This window comes from Labrus mixtus, chromosome 17 (genome assembly GCF_963584025.1).
Source record: "Labrus mixtus chromosome 17, fLabMix1.1, whole genome shotgun sequence".
Lineage (NCBI taxonomy): Eukaryota > Metazoa > Chordata > Actinopteri > Labriformes > Labridae > Labrus > Labrus mixtus.
Genome location: NC_083628.1, coordinates 19,950,030 through 19,967,132, shown reverse-complemented (window position 1 = coordinate 19,967,132; position 17,103 = coordinate 19,950,030). Strand labels below are relative to the sequence as shown.

At 42.4% G+C, this 17,103-nt stretch overlaps 1 protein-coding gene across 1 annotated transcript; it reads left to right on the top strand.

Annotated features, from left to right (window-relative positions):
• The first annotated feature begins 9,430 nt into the window (after window positions 1-9,430).
• On the top strand, window positions 9,431-15,512 carry LOC132992362 (uncharacterized). Its single transcript, XM_061061610.1, has 3 exons — window positions 9,431-9,568; window positions 9,682-9,839; window positions 12,717-15,512. Exons 2-3 carry the CDS (start codon window positions 9,703-9,705, stop codon window positions 15,442-15,444), a joined length of 2,865 nt encoding a protein of 954 aa, XP_060917593.1. The 5' UTR covers window positions 9,431-9,568; window positions 9,682-9,702; the 3' UTR covers window positions 15,445-15,512.
• The last annotated feature ends 1,591 nt before the right edge of the window (window positions 15,513-17,103 follow it).

The window sequence follows — 17,103 nt, the reverse complement described above, 5'->3', positions numbered from 1 at the left end:
CTCTAAAGAAAAATGGTAAGTCAAGGGAAACACCTTGAAGTCGGATTAGAAATGGACAGAAAATTCAGACCAGTTGAACTTTTAAAATATGCCATGAGAAAGAACAGTAACAGAATTTGAGTTTATCATTACTCGGGGTGTCACATAATTTGTATTCGTCCTGTACTGTCACGGTTCAAACATCACAGTGTGGTGCATGCAGTCATGAATATCACAGTGCGAAAAATTACACATGGCGGTATCCTCACACCAATCCAGGTTAGGGTAATGCTCGTAACTGTTTGCCAACTGCTATGAAACAATAAACATTTAAATTCTTCAATGAAAATCATTACATCTAAAAAAAATAAAAATAAAAAATACAAATCAATGAACTAACAAAATCAACCACAAAGCAAATGTCCTAAATGGCTCCCCATAGTAGTTAGTAAACAGGACTTTGTGGAAATCCTGCATTAGTCTCATGGACCAGGTACACCACAGGAGCAGTGGAAACACCCTGAGGTATCAAAACTGAACAGCTTGTCATTTTCTTGAAATGTTCCTAACTGGTTGAACAGCTTGTAAAACAGCTTACCGAAAATGAGACTTGTTTTTCAGAACCAGGAAATATCTGCAACAGCCTACAGCTATAGCTGTAGGCAACACCCAGGCGAAAGAATCAGCAGACAGAAGTAAACAGAGTGTAAACACAGGATCCTGCTTGTCTAACAAAATCTTAAGATATGTAATTAGGTTTATTGCTAACAAACGAAGCTGCAACAAAACCAACCAATAACCTGTGCAAAGTCCTGCAGTTCATGGGGTGCAACACCTCATCTTATCTGTTTTCAATAAAACACCCTAAAACTTAGGGTGTAGCTGTTTGTCAGGAGGCTTAGTACCTGCCTCAACCAAACTCATTGCTGCAGAGGGCAAAATATGTTGTTGAGCAGAGCATGTTCTTATGATTGTTAATCAAATTTCAGTCGAAGCGTTCAGATGAACTCACACACAGATGAGTCACATATTATGTATCAACATTTCTCTCTGCATGGATTACTTCCTCATGTTTCTTTGAAATATTTTGAGTTTCTTGTCTACCCGACTGGCTTCATGACAAGAATGGAGCGTAGCGTTAGTTCAGGCAGGTCTCAGAGTCACGCTCTATTATCATGCCAGAGTTTCGGTAACAGCTAATCTCACGCAAGCTTGCATCAGCTGATGGCCAGCTGATTTGCTTCAACGCATCCTGTGGGCAAATAGTACATAATGTCGCCTTATTTAAACTGCTCTAGCCTGTCTACTTTTGCTGCTCATTTGCGTCCCACCTCCTCCTTTTCTGCTATTCTGACTTAGGGCGCAGTCACACTGGCCATCTGTACCGTGCCGTACTCAAGCACGATTGGCCCCCTGCTGCGCCATTCTCACACTGGCCGGCACAGCCCCGCGGTCACACTACACAGGACTATCTGTGCTTAAGCAGGATTACCTCTCTTGTACATAACGTCGTTATACAACACATGCATGCTTAATGTTATCATGAAGTGTGCTCAGTTGACAAACAGGTGAGAGAGAGCGAGAGTGAGAGAAAAGGTCGAGTCCGCGTCTGCACATCGGAGAACAACACAGAGAGCATGACAGCTACTGACTTTGCAGCTTAATTTAAGCCATTTTAATCAGACACAGCATAAATAAATTAAAAACTAAAGTGTGCTCGTGCATGAAATGTACCGTGCCTGTGCACGATATGGAGCGGTCACTCTGGCCAAACGAACTGGACTTTAGGGTTGAAGTGTGCTTGGGCACGGTACAGATGGCCAGTGTGACCGCGCCCTTAATCAATGTCATGCTTGTCATTGATGCTTGCTCTGTTGGGGTCTGCTGCTTATCTCCAGGAAGGGCAGGGAGATCCCTCACAAAGCCATACAAAGTATCCTTCTTGACAAAATGGTCCTGACTGAACTAACATCTTCATTATAAACTCCTCAAAGAAAGTTTGGAAACGTTATTTCGGTCAATTATTCCAACAGAAGAACATTGCAGGGGATTTTGGCACATTTTTTTGGGCGCTACCCACACGTTTAGCTGTGTTGCTCATTCCACAAATGCGTGATCCTTACATGTTATACCTGCTATACGTTGTAAAGGTAACTAATCAGGCTTTCCAACGATATATAATGCAACACCAATTAGTCTTATTAAAGGGGCGAAATAATTGACCAAAATAATGTTTCCAAATTTTTTCTGAGGAGTTAATAACAAAGAGTTACCTGCATGCTTTTTCTTTTTCACCTTACCTTAACTGTCCTGTGAATTTGAATGAATGAATTTGTGTACTGGGTTGCTGAATTCATGCGCAAAGAGTATTATTGTGTGTAGTTTTGTAGTACTGGATATTGGTCTTGGTCTCATCTCGGAATCAAAATCATTTTCACTCGGTCTCGTCTCGGTCTCAGACTGGGCGGACTCCGGATTCTAGATCAAGACCAAAACTAAAAGGCTATTTTTCCACATCATTACTGTGATTAGAAGAGAAAATGCCCCTTTTTTAAATTCATATTTAGGGTGTATAGTAGCTGTTTGTCAGGAGGCTTAGTACCCGCCTCAACCAAACTCATTACTGAAGAAGGCAAAATATGTTGCATGAATGACTTCCTCATGTTTCTTTAAGAGAGTTTGAGTTTGTTTTCCAACTGGCTTCATGACAAGACTACCATCTTGATTATACAACAAATAATTACCTGCATGCTTTTTCTTTTTCACCTTACCTTACCTTGTGTTTTTCCATGTTGTCACTACTGTGATTAGAAGGAAAACGCCTCTTTCTAAAACAAAAGACAGCTTCAATTCATTTGTACAAATTGATTTTCATCCCCAGGTTGCGGCCTGCAACTTTCCCGTTGTTACGGTCTAAGTGAGTGACACGCTCGCTGCACACAAGATGAGGATTTTTCAGAGATATTTATGGTCTTGGTCTTGTCTCTGTCTCGCCCTGCCTTGGTCTTGACTACAAGACTAGTGTGTGGCAGTTAATATCTGTGCTTGTGAAACTATATAACTTACTCAAGGATGTGTTTATTTGCTCTCTCAAGATTTGATACAAGTTTAACCATCCCATGCAAGCCGACTTTTCACCTTACCTGCCGTCCTCAAGGCTTTGGTATTAAAGGCGTTTAATGTTCTTCATAATAAGAAGGTAAGGGATAAATGCTTGCATCTGAAGTGTACAGTACATGTGTCTGTACAGTAGCATGACGGTGTGTATGTCACAGATGCTGCATGTAGACAGAATGTACAGCTCTATTTTTGCTACCAACACATGCTGTCATCAAATCTGCAAACATCACACTGATGTCTGTGCCGTAAAATGGGTCACAGCTCAGGATATCCAGTGTGTACAGGATATGATCGGTTAAACATTCATACTGTACAATCTCTCATCTCATCTGCTCCCTGTGGACACCAGTCACTCATGGACAGTTTACTAAAAAGGACGGATGTTTGTCATAGCATGAGCATAAAGTTTGTTTGATTTAAAATTCAGAAAAGCCTCAGAAGAGGAAGAGTTTGCCCTTTCCTTTAACTCTTAAAACGTCTTTCTAGACCAGTTTACTCAACTTTGAGATGACCATCTCTGAAAACGGTTGTGCTCTTCAGATGGCTTAATTTTCTCACTTTTGCTACTTTGGTGCTAACATTAAAATAATATGGATGCTCAGCATTTGGTAAGTTGTGTACCCAGATGTTCAATGTGTCCTAGTGGAGACCACAGACTGTAAATATTAATGGACGAAGCCTGAGTGACGTCACCCATCGGTTTTTGGAATCCCTTCGATGGCGGTCGCCATGCTGGAAATGCTGTCTCAGCCTAACTGCAGAGCTCCTGACAAACCGTCACACCGGGCCCACCTGTCAGTCAGGTCATCCACGGGCCTTACTGTGAATAAGGCTCCTACATAAAATTAAAATGGAGGAGTTATCAACCCCCCTTCCCACTGATGCTGACTGTATCTATAGGGAATGTAATTCTATTTAGATTTGCTTCTCCTACTGATTCATGCTATGGCAGCACAACAAAGCAGCACAACTTGACAAAACTCCAGCACAAAAGTGAGACACATTAGCTGGTCCCTAATCTCGGATACCCATCAGATAGCCGATCATAGCAATGACCAATTTTCCACGGTTACCAGTGTAGCCTGTGGTTAGTAAAAAGGGATTTCTGGCCAACACTTCCTTTTCTGTGTGTTACAATTGCTTACAGTTTTTGACAAGCAAGATAAGAAGAGAGATATGAGTTGGAGATGAGAAGTGACGTCTGAGAGATTGTTAGCTGCCAAAGTTGACAAAGTTTGACAAAGTTGTTGGACCAGCATACCAACCAGAAACCAGCTGGCAAAGCCTAGAGCTGTGTTCCTTCATGGCTAAAGTCATGCATCGATTGAGGAAATGTGTACTTATTTCTGTTCTGCAGCTGTTAACAGCACTTTTCCCTATTTTTGTTGATTTTATTTCTGGACAGTGAATTCTCAAAATATCATTCTCGTGACAGACCTGCATGCTGAACGTGAGAAACTCAGGGTCAAACTTCACCAAACAATCTGAGCAGTGACGGGAGGTCAGGAGGTGGAAAAGTTTATTCTGTAGTCCGCACAAGCATCAGAGATGGTGAGGACAAAAAAACCCAAACCCAACCCAAACCCTGACACACTTTTCTTTTCACACATTTCTTTCAGGTTCTCAGTGAATGCTTGTGTCTTTAGTGTAATGAGGCAGTTGCTGGCCGATGTCAGCATGTCTGTGTTTAAGGAGAACATTCCCAGCATGCTGTTCTTCACTGCCAGTTCTACATTTATGGCGGGAGATGTGAGCTTCGTGCTGTAAGCCGGATATATGCTCCATAAAACTTAAACCTCAAATAACACACGACTGGGCGGATCAAGTTCAGGCTTAGAGAGCAGCAGCAGCAGGAAGCCAAAAGATCTCTGACTTTAAAAACTGAGCTCACTCAGATCTTCATTATTTCATATTTCAGACCTGAAAGCAGTGAATTATTTTAATGAAGCTAAGTGTCAAACATTTAGTTAGGAAGGTAATATCTCAAAGTATGTAAGATCCCGTTAACCTTTATCTAAAATGCTGCTGAGTTACAGACAATACAACCCTGGAAACACAGGACGTAACACCAAGCACAGAAACACAGGTAGGTAAACGTCTGACAGTGAACTGACGCAGAAGGGAAGAAACACAGAGGGGGCTTCTGAATTGCAAAGTGCCTACACACTCTGACAGTCCCCTCTGTCTGTGCTGTATCCTGTTAGGACATACTGTTCAGTAGGTTGATATTTGTTCCTACTTCGTCTGATTCATTCAGTGTGGAAGTGGCGTCATCAGCCCGCCTCATGTTATCGACACTCCAACTCAGATGTGATATGCTCGATGGCTCAGTAAATAATACAAAACTTCACATTGTATGTAAACACTTAACATTTGAAAGGTGCGTTGCCCGAACCGGCCGCATCCATCCTTGTTTGTTTTTACTTGGAGGCGCAGGTGAAGTGGCGTTTTAAATGTAATTTTGCAAAGCATTATCTGTGTTAAAATACAACTAATTTCCTGAAAGGACGCATCTAAACTATACTGTACAAAACCCGGAAGTTCAAGGTTCAAGGTTCAAGTTCAAGGTTTCTTTATTCGTCTCCCTAGGGAGAAATTTGTCTAGGATGCTGGGAAATCTCTGCATGGACAATACATCGAAGACAACATAAAAACAGTAATTACAATGTAAAACATTTAACTTCTCCATGCTACAGTACACACACACTCACTCCTACAGTCACAGACGCATGCACACTGTGCACATGTACACATGCCACTCCAGACAGTTTCAACATGTCTACAGTTATCGGTACAATGGGGGCCTCCTGGTTTTCCGTTCCTCTTCTATTTTTTGCTCATTAATGAGCTTAACTGAAAAAGGGACTAATGAGTTTTTAAAGCGGTTGTGTTTACACAGAGGAACCCTGTACCTTCTCCCTGAGTTCAATAAAACATATTCAGAGTGCAATACATGGGACGTGTCCAATAAAATACCCTTGGCCTGTGTGATTGTAGCCTGCTCAAAAAGATCCTGGGGGGTAAGAGGGGCACACATTCCCATGATCTTGCCTGCTGTCTTAACCAGGCTGAGGATCTGAGCTTTAGATTTTACTGTTAAAGCACCAAACCAGCTGGTGATGCCATACCGTAAAATAGACTCTATTGTTGCTCTGTAAAAGATGAACATAATGTTTTTACATACACCAAAAACTCTTAGTCTCCTGAGAAAATGGAGGCGCTGATGGATTTTGGCACACACGCTTGCCACCTGTGTGTGCCAGCTAAAATCATTGTCAATATGCACCCCCAGGTATTTGTATGAGGTGACTTGTTTAATGCTGTGACCATGAATGGCCACAGGGCTCCGGTTTCCGACTGATCTGGGGTCCAGCACCATCTCAACAGTTTTACGAGTGTTTATGTGCAGTTGATGGGCATCACACCAGTCCACAAAACTGTCCACAGCAGCACTGTGGCTACTTGGGTTCAAATTATTTGTGAGTAGACTGAGGATGACAGTATCATCTGAGAATTTCACAACATATTTGTTTGGCTGGGTGCTAACACAGTTATTAGTATACAGAGTGAACAAGAAGGGTGAACTGACACACCCCTGTGGGGCCCCTGTGCTGCTTACTGCTGTTTCAGAGAAGACAGAATTAAATTTCACTTGTTGTGGCCTGTTTGAGAGAAAGGAGTAGTACCACTTGATTAAAAAAGGGTTCACATCTAGCTCAACTAGTTTTTTTAAGAAGAATGTGTGGCTGGATTGAGTTAAAAGCTGAGCTAAAATCAATAAAAGCAGTCTGGCATATGCAGCAGGGCTTTCGAGGTGCTTCAGGACAAGATGCATTATTGTTGAGATGGCGTCACTTGTGCTGCGTTTTTTTGTGTAAGCGAATTGATAGGGGTCCAGGGATGACTCCACCTCTGTGCGTAGCTCCTCTGTTATGAGTCTTTCCAGTGATTTCATAACATTTGAGGTGAGAGCCACAGGCTTGTTAAGTTCATTTGCACGTGCAGTCTCGTTGTGTGCAGATAGGGGCTTCCTTTTTGTGTCCATGTTGGTCATTCCACGGATGGAGTCCCACAGTTTCTTTGAGTTGGATTGGGACAGTTCCTGTTCTGCTCGTTCCCTGTGCTGCAGCCATGCCGCTCTCATCTGCTGGTTCAGGTCTTTTTGTGCAGCTCGGACTCCTGCAGTGTCTCCTGATTTGAAGGCGGACTTCTTCCTGTTGATGCATTCCTTTATTCCCCTTGTAATGTAAGGTTTATTGTTTGGGTATCTCTTGACAGTTTTCTGGGGTATGACTGAATCAACACAAAAAGAGATGTAATCTGTCATTGATTCTGTGGCAGTGTTAATGTCAGCATCCTGAAAGAAAATGTCCCAGTTAGTGCTAAGGAAGCATCCTTTTAGCTCCTCTGTTTTGTCAGTGGACCACACCTTTACAGTGTGTAGTTCTGGTTGACTGGACTTGAAAACTGATTGATAGGTGGGGAGCAGTTGGATCACATTATGGTCAGAGTTGCTGAGGGGGGGTCTGGCTCTGGCTGTGTAGGCATCTTTAATGTTGCCATAGCACTTATCAAGGATGTTGTTGTTTCTAGTGCTGCACTTAACATATTGATAGAAGCCAGGCAGAGATTTGTTCAAGCTGCAGTGGTTAAAATCACCAAGAATGAGCATGGGGGCATCAGGTTTGTTCTGTAGATGTAGGTGGACACAGTCTGAGATTTGGCTAGCTGCTCTATTGGCGTTTCCACTTGGGGGAATATACACGACACACACAAATATGTTGGTGAATTCCCTTGGCAGGTAGTGTGGTCGCAGGGTAACACACAGCAGCTCGAGGTCCGGGTTACATATTCTGTTTCCCATCAATTTGTATAAAACTGTCCGGTACATCATCCCTAAACCAAGTCTCTGTAAATGCCATCAGTCCAGACTCACGGTATTCGTAGGATGCTCCGACCTGTGCCCGCAGGTCGTCCAGTTTGTTTTTAAGCGAGCGGGGGTTACACAGGAGCATAGGCGGCAGCGGTAGCTTGGTGGCTCCTCGGACACGCTGCCTGATGCCGCCTCTCCGGCCCCGCTTCCTAGCCTTCCTGCCTCGGCAGAGGTCTGGTCGGTGGTGTCGGAGCAGTTCTCCCGGCACGTTGTTCAGCAGGCCTGGCGACGGTAGCCCTCCGCAATCCCGAAATCCCAGCAGCTCCGTGCCGCTGTACACCAGCTGGCCGGTGCTAGTAAGCCCGTCCGTGGAGCATTGGACGACTCGGCTAGACAGAATTAGCCACACTAGGGCTAGCAGCTCCATTTGCCTTTGTTTCTTTTCACATGCATACCACAGAGCACTTCTCCCGTTCAACCGTAGTAGTGAGCTTAGGGTCCATTGTTGACAGATAGTAAACAGGAACGATATAAACAAACAAACGACGTGCAGCGAGAGCCCACCTCCATGTCGCCAGCAGAGCAGCGCCATTTCAAGTTAGTATCCATGCTGAAATGTTGAGTCTACTGAGGTAGACCCAAAAAAAGCTCACTGAAAGATCACGAGGGTTCAGTCTACTGAAAAGTCTGCACTGCATACTGAGCTGTGGCTTTTTGAAAAGGGCCAGAGACTAGACACTGGGGTAATCAAACACCGGTGAGACCAACAAGACACAGGCGAGGACAGCCAAGCTGATTGTCTTCACCTGTGTCTGACGACCTCAGCGTTAATTTTTGTTGTCAGTTCACACGTCATCCTCCCTGTGTTCCTGTGTTTGATCCTCATGTGGAGTTTTCCTGTGCCTCCCTGTGATTTGTTTTACCATTTGTGGATTTTTTGGGACTTTCGCTGAAGATGGAGTAAATGCTTATGCTTTTGTCTTTTGAACTTATTGTTTTATTAAATCCTTTTTGTTTAATCTGCAGTTGGGTCCAGTTCCTTATTTCCCCATGACCTGACGAACCAGTTTTCCCATGATAACAGGTTAATTTCTCGAGATGACTAAATGTAACACTCTGATATCCCGAGATAAGGACATAAATGAGTTAAAGTTTTGAGAAAACAACCGAAATTCACTCGTTGTCACGGGGAAACAGAGTACAATAAAATGTATGGACGCATGTCCTTTTAGGGCTTCCATACATTAATACAGACTCATGAGGGCTGTGATTGGCTTGTTGAAATGTAGGTCCCGGAGTGCAATGTGAAACATTTATCCAGGAACATGTCCTACTTGGCACAGAGACACAGAGCATCTGTGCACATAGATACCAAAACACACATCACATATAGGAGCCGGCACTGACCCTAATGTTGGCATCATGTGTCTATAGAAGGCAGGGCATCTTCTGTGCATGTGTGCCTGTTGGAGGGTGTTGTATTTTTAGTTAGGCCTGCCCCTCAGATGTCCATCAGCAGGTCAAAGACTCCTTCAGTGACGATATATAGGAGCAGAGCTGTCTGCAACCTCAAACACAGATGATCACTGCTACAAGGTACATCACCTCCTCGTCTTCAGGATCCAGAAAACCACAAATATTAGCAAAAGAGAAACAACGTGGACATACAATTTAAACGCTTCTTTTTCTCTGTGTGTGTGTGTGTGCAGGGAGTTTTAAGAAGTTCGAAGATGTCGAATGAGAGGAACGTTGAGGCGGTGGGCTGCGACGCCTCCATCATGAGGAACGTCTGGGAGATCAGAGAGAGGGAATATGACCAGAAGATGCAGACGGAGCAGGAGCGGATAGGGAAGAGCGCTCTGATCACGTAAGGACTCAAACCATTTCAAAATCAAACAGCTCGAATAGAAACTTTATGATCATTGCATGAAATTCAGTTTGGCAGCAATCCACCTAAAGCAGCACAAAACATTTCAGTCTGTCTGAGTGTGCACAGGCTGCCTGCAGGTCCAAGACAACGTGATCAAATTCACTTCCTGGTCTTTATGACAGCAAATTTAACATTTTTTCAAAATTGTTTTTGCACTTAGATTTTTACCAGATAAAAGTAGAAGCCGTTAGTTGTGATAGATTGAAAGGGAAAGTTGTGACATTGGTTGTTCTGCCTGGTAGACCTGAGACACAAAGATGCTCTTACACAAACCCGTTATTGCATCGTTCACTTACGCAAGACAAATCTAAACTTCCCTATTTGATCTTCAAAAAAGTTCAACCGATGATCTGGAAACTGAATGTCAGAGCCATTGTCATGAAGTTATGTTTTAAAGCTACACCTTGCAGAAACCAATGCATGCCAATCCAACACCTCAACAGTGAAACCTCCCTTACTGTCAGGTAACAGCGTTAACCTTTGGTTTAAGGTTGCAGGGACATTTTTCAGGATGCAGTTTCAGATGCCGCCAAATTCTAATGTTTTTTCAAATATTGCTAATGTATTAGTGTAGTATTTCCACCTTTAGTGCATATTAAGTAACTCCAGAGCTGATGAATTCCCCAACAATTAGTACTCAAGGATGTTTGGACAGGACATATTTAAACAGGGGCAGTTTGCAAAAGGTAAAAAGATGTGCTTTAAGGTGTTTAGTAAAACTATCCACTGAGTCAGCAGGTCTAACATTCGGAGGAGTGTTCAATATGTTGGGAAGGAGTCTGTGATCTATAAAGAGGGCAAAGTCCTTTAAGGCTTTAAATTAGATAAAATATCTTTTAGAGCATGAAAAGTTGGTGCATTTAAGATTCATAGAATTAATGGTTTTATTTTGATACTCCTGAGATCGCTTTTTTTAACAGCTTGTAGTTTTGCAATGGCTGCTTCCTGTTGGCTAAAATGTAATGCATTACATATTTTTTATTACAATGATGAAGGCCTAAGTGACTCTGCAGACTCTGCAGAACTTACCCAAAATGTGAATCAACATTTCTCTGAGTACCTGTTACCAAAAAAAAGCGAATATTAACACCTCTAGGAAGAAAAGGCTGACTGCAGAACTGTTGAATGATTGCACAAGTTTTTAGATTAAACTAGCAAAACAGGCAACTGAAAGGATTGTGATATTTAAGATTCTTGTGAATGGAAATGCTGGACTAACATGTAGACTGGGTAAGGTCAGAACAATGTTTAGTCATCAAGGAAACACAGAGGCAGAAATTAAGCAAGCAGTCAGTACAGGAATATTATTAAACTCAGGGAGTGTAAAGGGAGGCTCTGAACAGGAACAATGGACTAACAAAAGTTTTCACTTTATTTCCTAAGTCTAAAATTTGGCCTAATATCAAGATATAAATTAACTTTTCTCGTGCATCACTTTATCCTGCAAATAAATCAAATTCAACCATCCCAAGAGTTGGAACTGAAGGTTTTCTCTTGAGAGTAATGTGATCAGTCAGTGTGCTGAAAGGTAAGCAATTAAAGCTGACACCGGGGCTCAGACAGTAGCAACATGTACCTAAATGGATTATGTGTCACGAAGTGGGAGAGGTTAGGAATGGTTGAACATAGTGTCACAAATAGTGATTTTACAGTCGACACCGAACACCAGGGGGAGGGAAGCTCGGGGTAGATCGACTGGCTATGGGTCGAATCACACAGCAGATACAGTACAAGGTTTACGATCAGAAATCTATGCATGAATAATCTTTCATCTGTAATCTTTGGTCTATAATCTGTTCTACAGATTGCAGTTGTTCAACAGAATTAGATTTTTTTTAAATCTGCTAATCATTTGTAAAACCAAAAATCAAGCAGATAGGCCACATGCCTTATTATTATTATCTCTAATTTATGTCAGATAAGGTTGAAAATAATCTTTGATATACATTTTAAGCAAATGTATTTTTATTCTCCTACACTTAATAAAGTTATTTCTTTAACTTGCATGATTAAAAATATGAGTAAAATCTTTGTTATGAATATTTCTGCGGGAAAAATAAGCAAGAATACAAAGCTTTATGTTTTACGGTTGCCATGACAATCCACGAGTTAAATCTCTAAAAAGCACAAGTTATTTTTTTGTAGCAGTTCGCTCTTATACTCAAGTACATAATGTTGTAATGTATCTCACTCTTGCTTGATTTAATAATGAGGAGACTAATATGTCATCTGCATATAAATAACAGTTTGTCAGTGTGTATTTCTTTTGGTGTAACATTATCTCATCCTGCTCTAAGTGTCCCCACAGAGCTAAATATAAACAGAGCAGTTATATATACCTCTCTCCTCACACGTTTGGACTTTCTGTGTGGATATAAATACATCACACATACTGTTACCCAGTAACAGACTACACCTCTATTACTGTAATGTACAAACATAACACAAGAGGGCGATGCACGTCTATCCATTTAGCTGGGCATCTCAATAACCAAGAACTCTAATACGAAAGTTACCATGATGCTAATGCATTTAGCATGCGGTTTTTAGCATGTAATGCAACCATACTCCGATCAGTAATAAGATCTGAGATTGTCACATCATTTCTCCTTCAGTCAAAACTGGATTCTGTAATCCTAATTTTAAGAAATGTTAAAAATGTGTGCCATTTAATGCAAGAATTAAATCACCCTTTGAATTTAACTTTTTCTCCCCCAGCTTTTGAGAGTGCTTGTCAACCCATGTCAGTTGTTTTTGTACTTGCTTTAAGTTTCTGAGAGCTTTGAAACCTTTTTTTTGTACATTTTTTAACAGAATCAACAAAGATTGGGCAAATCGATTGGCTGCAAGACAAGGAAACTACAAAAGGCCAGAGAGGAAACCTAAACCGGTTGAGGATAAGGTAGATGAGGACAATGTCTGGAAGACCAAGAAAGCTCAGGCTCCTCCTCCTGTTCCACGTGGGGTAGGTTCAGGTCCACTTGGAAGACCAGGAGTTCAGAGCAGAGGCCTCTCCACTCCAAGTACCACCAAAAAGCTGCCAGAAAAGGGCCTTATGAAGCTCCAGATGCTCTTGTTCATCAACCAAACTCAACCCTCTTCTATGGTGTGGGGGAAGTCATGGAAGTACAACAAGGCCTTGCCACTACCAGCAGAAGGCACTGAAGCTAGATCAGATTGGGGCCACTGCTGGATGTTTGCTACCCAGCAGCCTTACACCAAAGCAGGGATGCCTTGGAAGAATGGGCCCAACATGATGGATCCTAACATCCTCCATTTCTGGGAGAAACTTGAGACAAGGATGGTGGAATCTCAAGAACTAGACTTGAGTCTTCCCGCTGAGGAGTGGCAGGTCTCCTGGAGAAAATCTGACAAAACCAATAAGGATACATCGTCCGAGGATGGAGAGAATTTAGCCAAATCTGGATTGTTCAACTTGTTGGAGGAGACTCAGCAATACAACGAAGAATTGTGTTCATCAGAGTGGAACGAGTCATGGATGTCCACCAAGCCAGGAACTCAGCAGGATAACTTCACTGCTCCAAATAATGGTCTAACGAATAAGTCAAAGCAGAATAACAATAATGAAATGAGCTCCATGTTGGAGAATTGGAAGCTTGCCAACCATCTTGGCCGCAACAACGTCAAGACGCCCCAAAATACAAAATCACTCAGTTCAGCTTGGGTTGATTCTTGGAGAGCAGCCATGACAGTCTTCAACAACCACAAGAATTCCTCTACAAAACAAGGTGATACCTATGATCATAACGACCAGCAGAGAGAGTCAAACCACCACAAAGTCATCGTTGTGCCTCATGAGCAGAAGAACAAAAATCTTAACATGCAGCTCTGGGAGGAATTTGAGGCACTCGCTGAATGGACCAAGTCATGGCAGGTGACAAAAAACAACTCAAAGCCATGTGAAGAATTAGAAAAAGTGCTGAAGCTCTCACAGGTAACTACTTCGGAGGCTCAGAAGGTGGAGAGTAAGACAAAGGGGAATTCTTCAACATCAGGGAACGTTGACCCACGTTATGAGCAACTGAAACATAGCACGATTTATCACCCAAGGAGAGAGTTTTCCCAATCTCAGCTGCTTTGTTTGAAACACCTGGGAAATGACTCGTCCACCTCAGAATGGAAGGACTCCTGGAAGTCAGTGAAACACAGAATGAGGATGGAGAGAAGAAGATACAGGCCTGATCCTTCCAGTCCTTTCAGAGGAGCTGAGAGGGGAGAGGACAATACGCCTGCTGCCTCAGAGTGGACAAACTCATGGAAATTCACCTGCCAGCCCCTGCGTCAGGAGCCTGAAGCTTGGCAACAGGGTTGGACCACAGCGCCCCAAGTCAGAGTAGATCGTGCAAGAGAGTTGAACCACTTTGCCCCTGTAGAACTCCCGAAGAACGGCCCAACTTCAGAGCGAACGTGGGAACAATCTTGGAGGTTCTCAAGGCGCCAACGCCAATCACAACCTGGTGAAGTCAGGCCACAAACAAGCCAAGGAAGTTCAAGTGTGTCTTCCCACAATCCCGACAACTCATGGAATCAGAGAAGGTACAGAAGGTCAGTTTCTGACTGGCAGGAGGCTTGGATGGTCTCAGAAACTCAGTTCCGCCAAGACAGGCCCTCTTTAACTCAATGGAGGGATTCGTGGCAGTGGTCTGTATTCCACACAGACCGTTGGACTGAGCAGGTGCCCAGGGAGAACCGCCTGGATGCATTAATGGAGATCCAACCCCAGAGAGATTGGATGTCCATGCAGAGAGCCCGAGGAAAAATGAGCCGATCTTTTGACACCAAGCTGTTCAGGGAACAATATCCAGAGAAAGAGTGGAATGCTTCATGGAAAGCGGGTCCACTTCTGAGCCAAACACCAAGTATCTCTGGATCTTCAGGTGCAACTGAGAAAACCATGAGCAGCAATATTCAGCAGCCCCACGGCACCACAAATGGCCATGGGTCAAAATGGGGAAGGTCTTTCAGGATTGCCAACCCCATGCCCCAAGTGGAGCAACCCTGGGTGGAGTCCTCTCCCAACACCTCTTGTTATACGGTTATGTGGTTTAGAGAAATGAACACTCAAAACAAAATCAACCCCAAGTTCAGCAACAACCCTGCAAACTTCAGTCAGTGGGGACCTTCTCATAGGTTCCTTCAGGGTGCCAGTGCTCAGAGCAAAGACAAAACAAAGTCTAAGGTAACTGTTGACCCTATGGTGATTGTAACCAAACATATCAGCACAAGGAAGCATTTGTATTCCAACATTGAGAAGGAGAAGCAAGGAGACAAGAAGTGGGCCGGATGTCACCTGTTAGGTAAAACCCAACCGCGACCCAAGAGAGGACCCGCTTCAAAGAACACGCCTAAAATGACGGATGAAAACAATGACAAGATGCTTGAAGAGTGGGCAGAATCTTGGAAGTTTTTGGTAAAACCTGGTAGTTTGAAAACACCTGTGAAGTCCCTCAAAGGTTGGAATGATTCTTGGAAATTCCTCATTCCACCGTACCCACCGATGAACGGCCACAAGACAAGATAGAAAGCATGTGCATTCTGGTGAATGTATTCTCTCACTGGTTTTTTTTATTAAAGGATTAAAAAACATCACCATTTGCTGTGTACATTTTTGCACTTAACACAAAACAAACATATCTGAAAATGTGTGAAATAAAACAATGTAAGGACAGAAATATTTTAAAACATACAAAATTTGACCTTTGTAAGTCATAACTAAAACTTGAGATCAACAGTTTGTAACATAGTGGTTAAAGCCTTTTGAACATGGTGCAAATATTGAGTATTTTCTATTCATTTTAAATGACCTGTTTTACCTGTTAGTTATTCATTTCCTGCAGCATTGCAGATTGCATTTTTGGAAGCTGTTCCACAAAATCTCAGAGAAATGATTTACGAAGACAGATGGATGACATCAAGGTATGTCCTTCACTACAAGCAAGGTTTTATGAATCAGTATGAGGAAGTACAGTAAGAGGTGCAGTCAGAGCCAAGTGTAATCACCGGCAGCTCCTTATATGTCCACTAGATGGTGTTACTAGGAAGCTACAGAATATTTACTGCTTTGAAGAGAATTGAAAAAAACTCCTACTTCACTTTAAATACAGTTCAAACTGTCATCCATGAATAAACAAGACATCATTGTTTCAGACACAAACATTAGGGAAATTTATGTTTTTTTTAACTTGCAAGACCTCTTAGCCTATTTGCTGTGAGTGCAGGCACCGTTTTCAAAGTGAAGCTGATGCAAAATTGACTGTTATATCTACTGGGAAACTTTTAGGAAAAACCTTGATTAATCAAGACGAAGCTGAATCGTTTCAAAGGGATGGTTGGGACATAAACCTATATGTTGATTATATTCAGGAGTGTGTCTATGCTGGGGACGATGAGGCGATCATATCTAAAGAGACTTTCCAAGACAACAAAAAAAACCTTTAACTGTTTCAGTTTGGAGGAAAGCAGGAAAAGGGTTCAAATATAGACATTGTTGACAGTGCTGGAGTTACACTTCATAAATTGCTGATTTATTAAAAATATATTTAATATTCTTCTCATAACTTGAGGTAAGCAGCTAAATGCAACATGAAGGACACAGGGCGGGCGAAGGATCTGAAAAGCGATGGAGCAACTTCTTCAAACTGACGGGGAACAAAAGTCTGAACAGGTGGAAGTAGCTCAAACAGAACAAGGTTCAAGTGAGGAAGTGGAAACTCCATCTATCATCATCAGGACTGATTTAGAATAGGAAACGGGTGAGTATGATGGATTTGATAAGGACTTACTTGCTCCATACACATTTTACTCATTAGTACCTCATATAATTCCCACAATGGGTCCTTGAAGTTTAAACTCAGAGTGCTTGTTGTAGTAATGGTACTAAAGGCCGGTTGAGACCTGCCTGGTCTGCAGCTCAAATGAGCGACTGCAGTTTTCTACCATCAGCAACAAGATGACCGGAGGATCCTGTTACAGGTGGAGGCGTCTCCTGCTGCTCTGTGACCTCAGAGAAAAATGACCCATGAAAAATAACCCACCAGTAACAGGTCTCTTGCTTTGGTAAGTGTTAAGAAGGAACTAAATCTAATCTCTACATTAAAACGGTAGTTTAATCTGTATACAGATTAGGGGACTTGATTCTGGTATGTTAAGTGTTCTGGTTTCAACCTGTGTTAGGGTCAGA

Excerpts from the sequence above, each read along its gene's own strand:
- LOC132992362 (XM_061061610.1), top strand. The coding sequence starts at position 9,703 with ATGTCGAATGAGAGGAACGTTGAGGCGGTGGGCTGCGACGCCTCCATC. Across the intron at positions 9,840-12,716 it reads GGGAAGAGCGCTCTGATCAC|AATCAACAAAGATTGGGCAA; the intron begins GTAAGGACTCAA and ends ATTTTTTAACAG.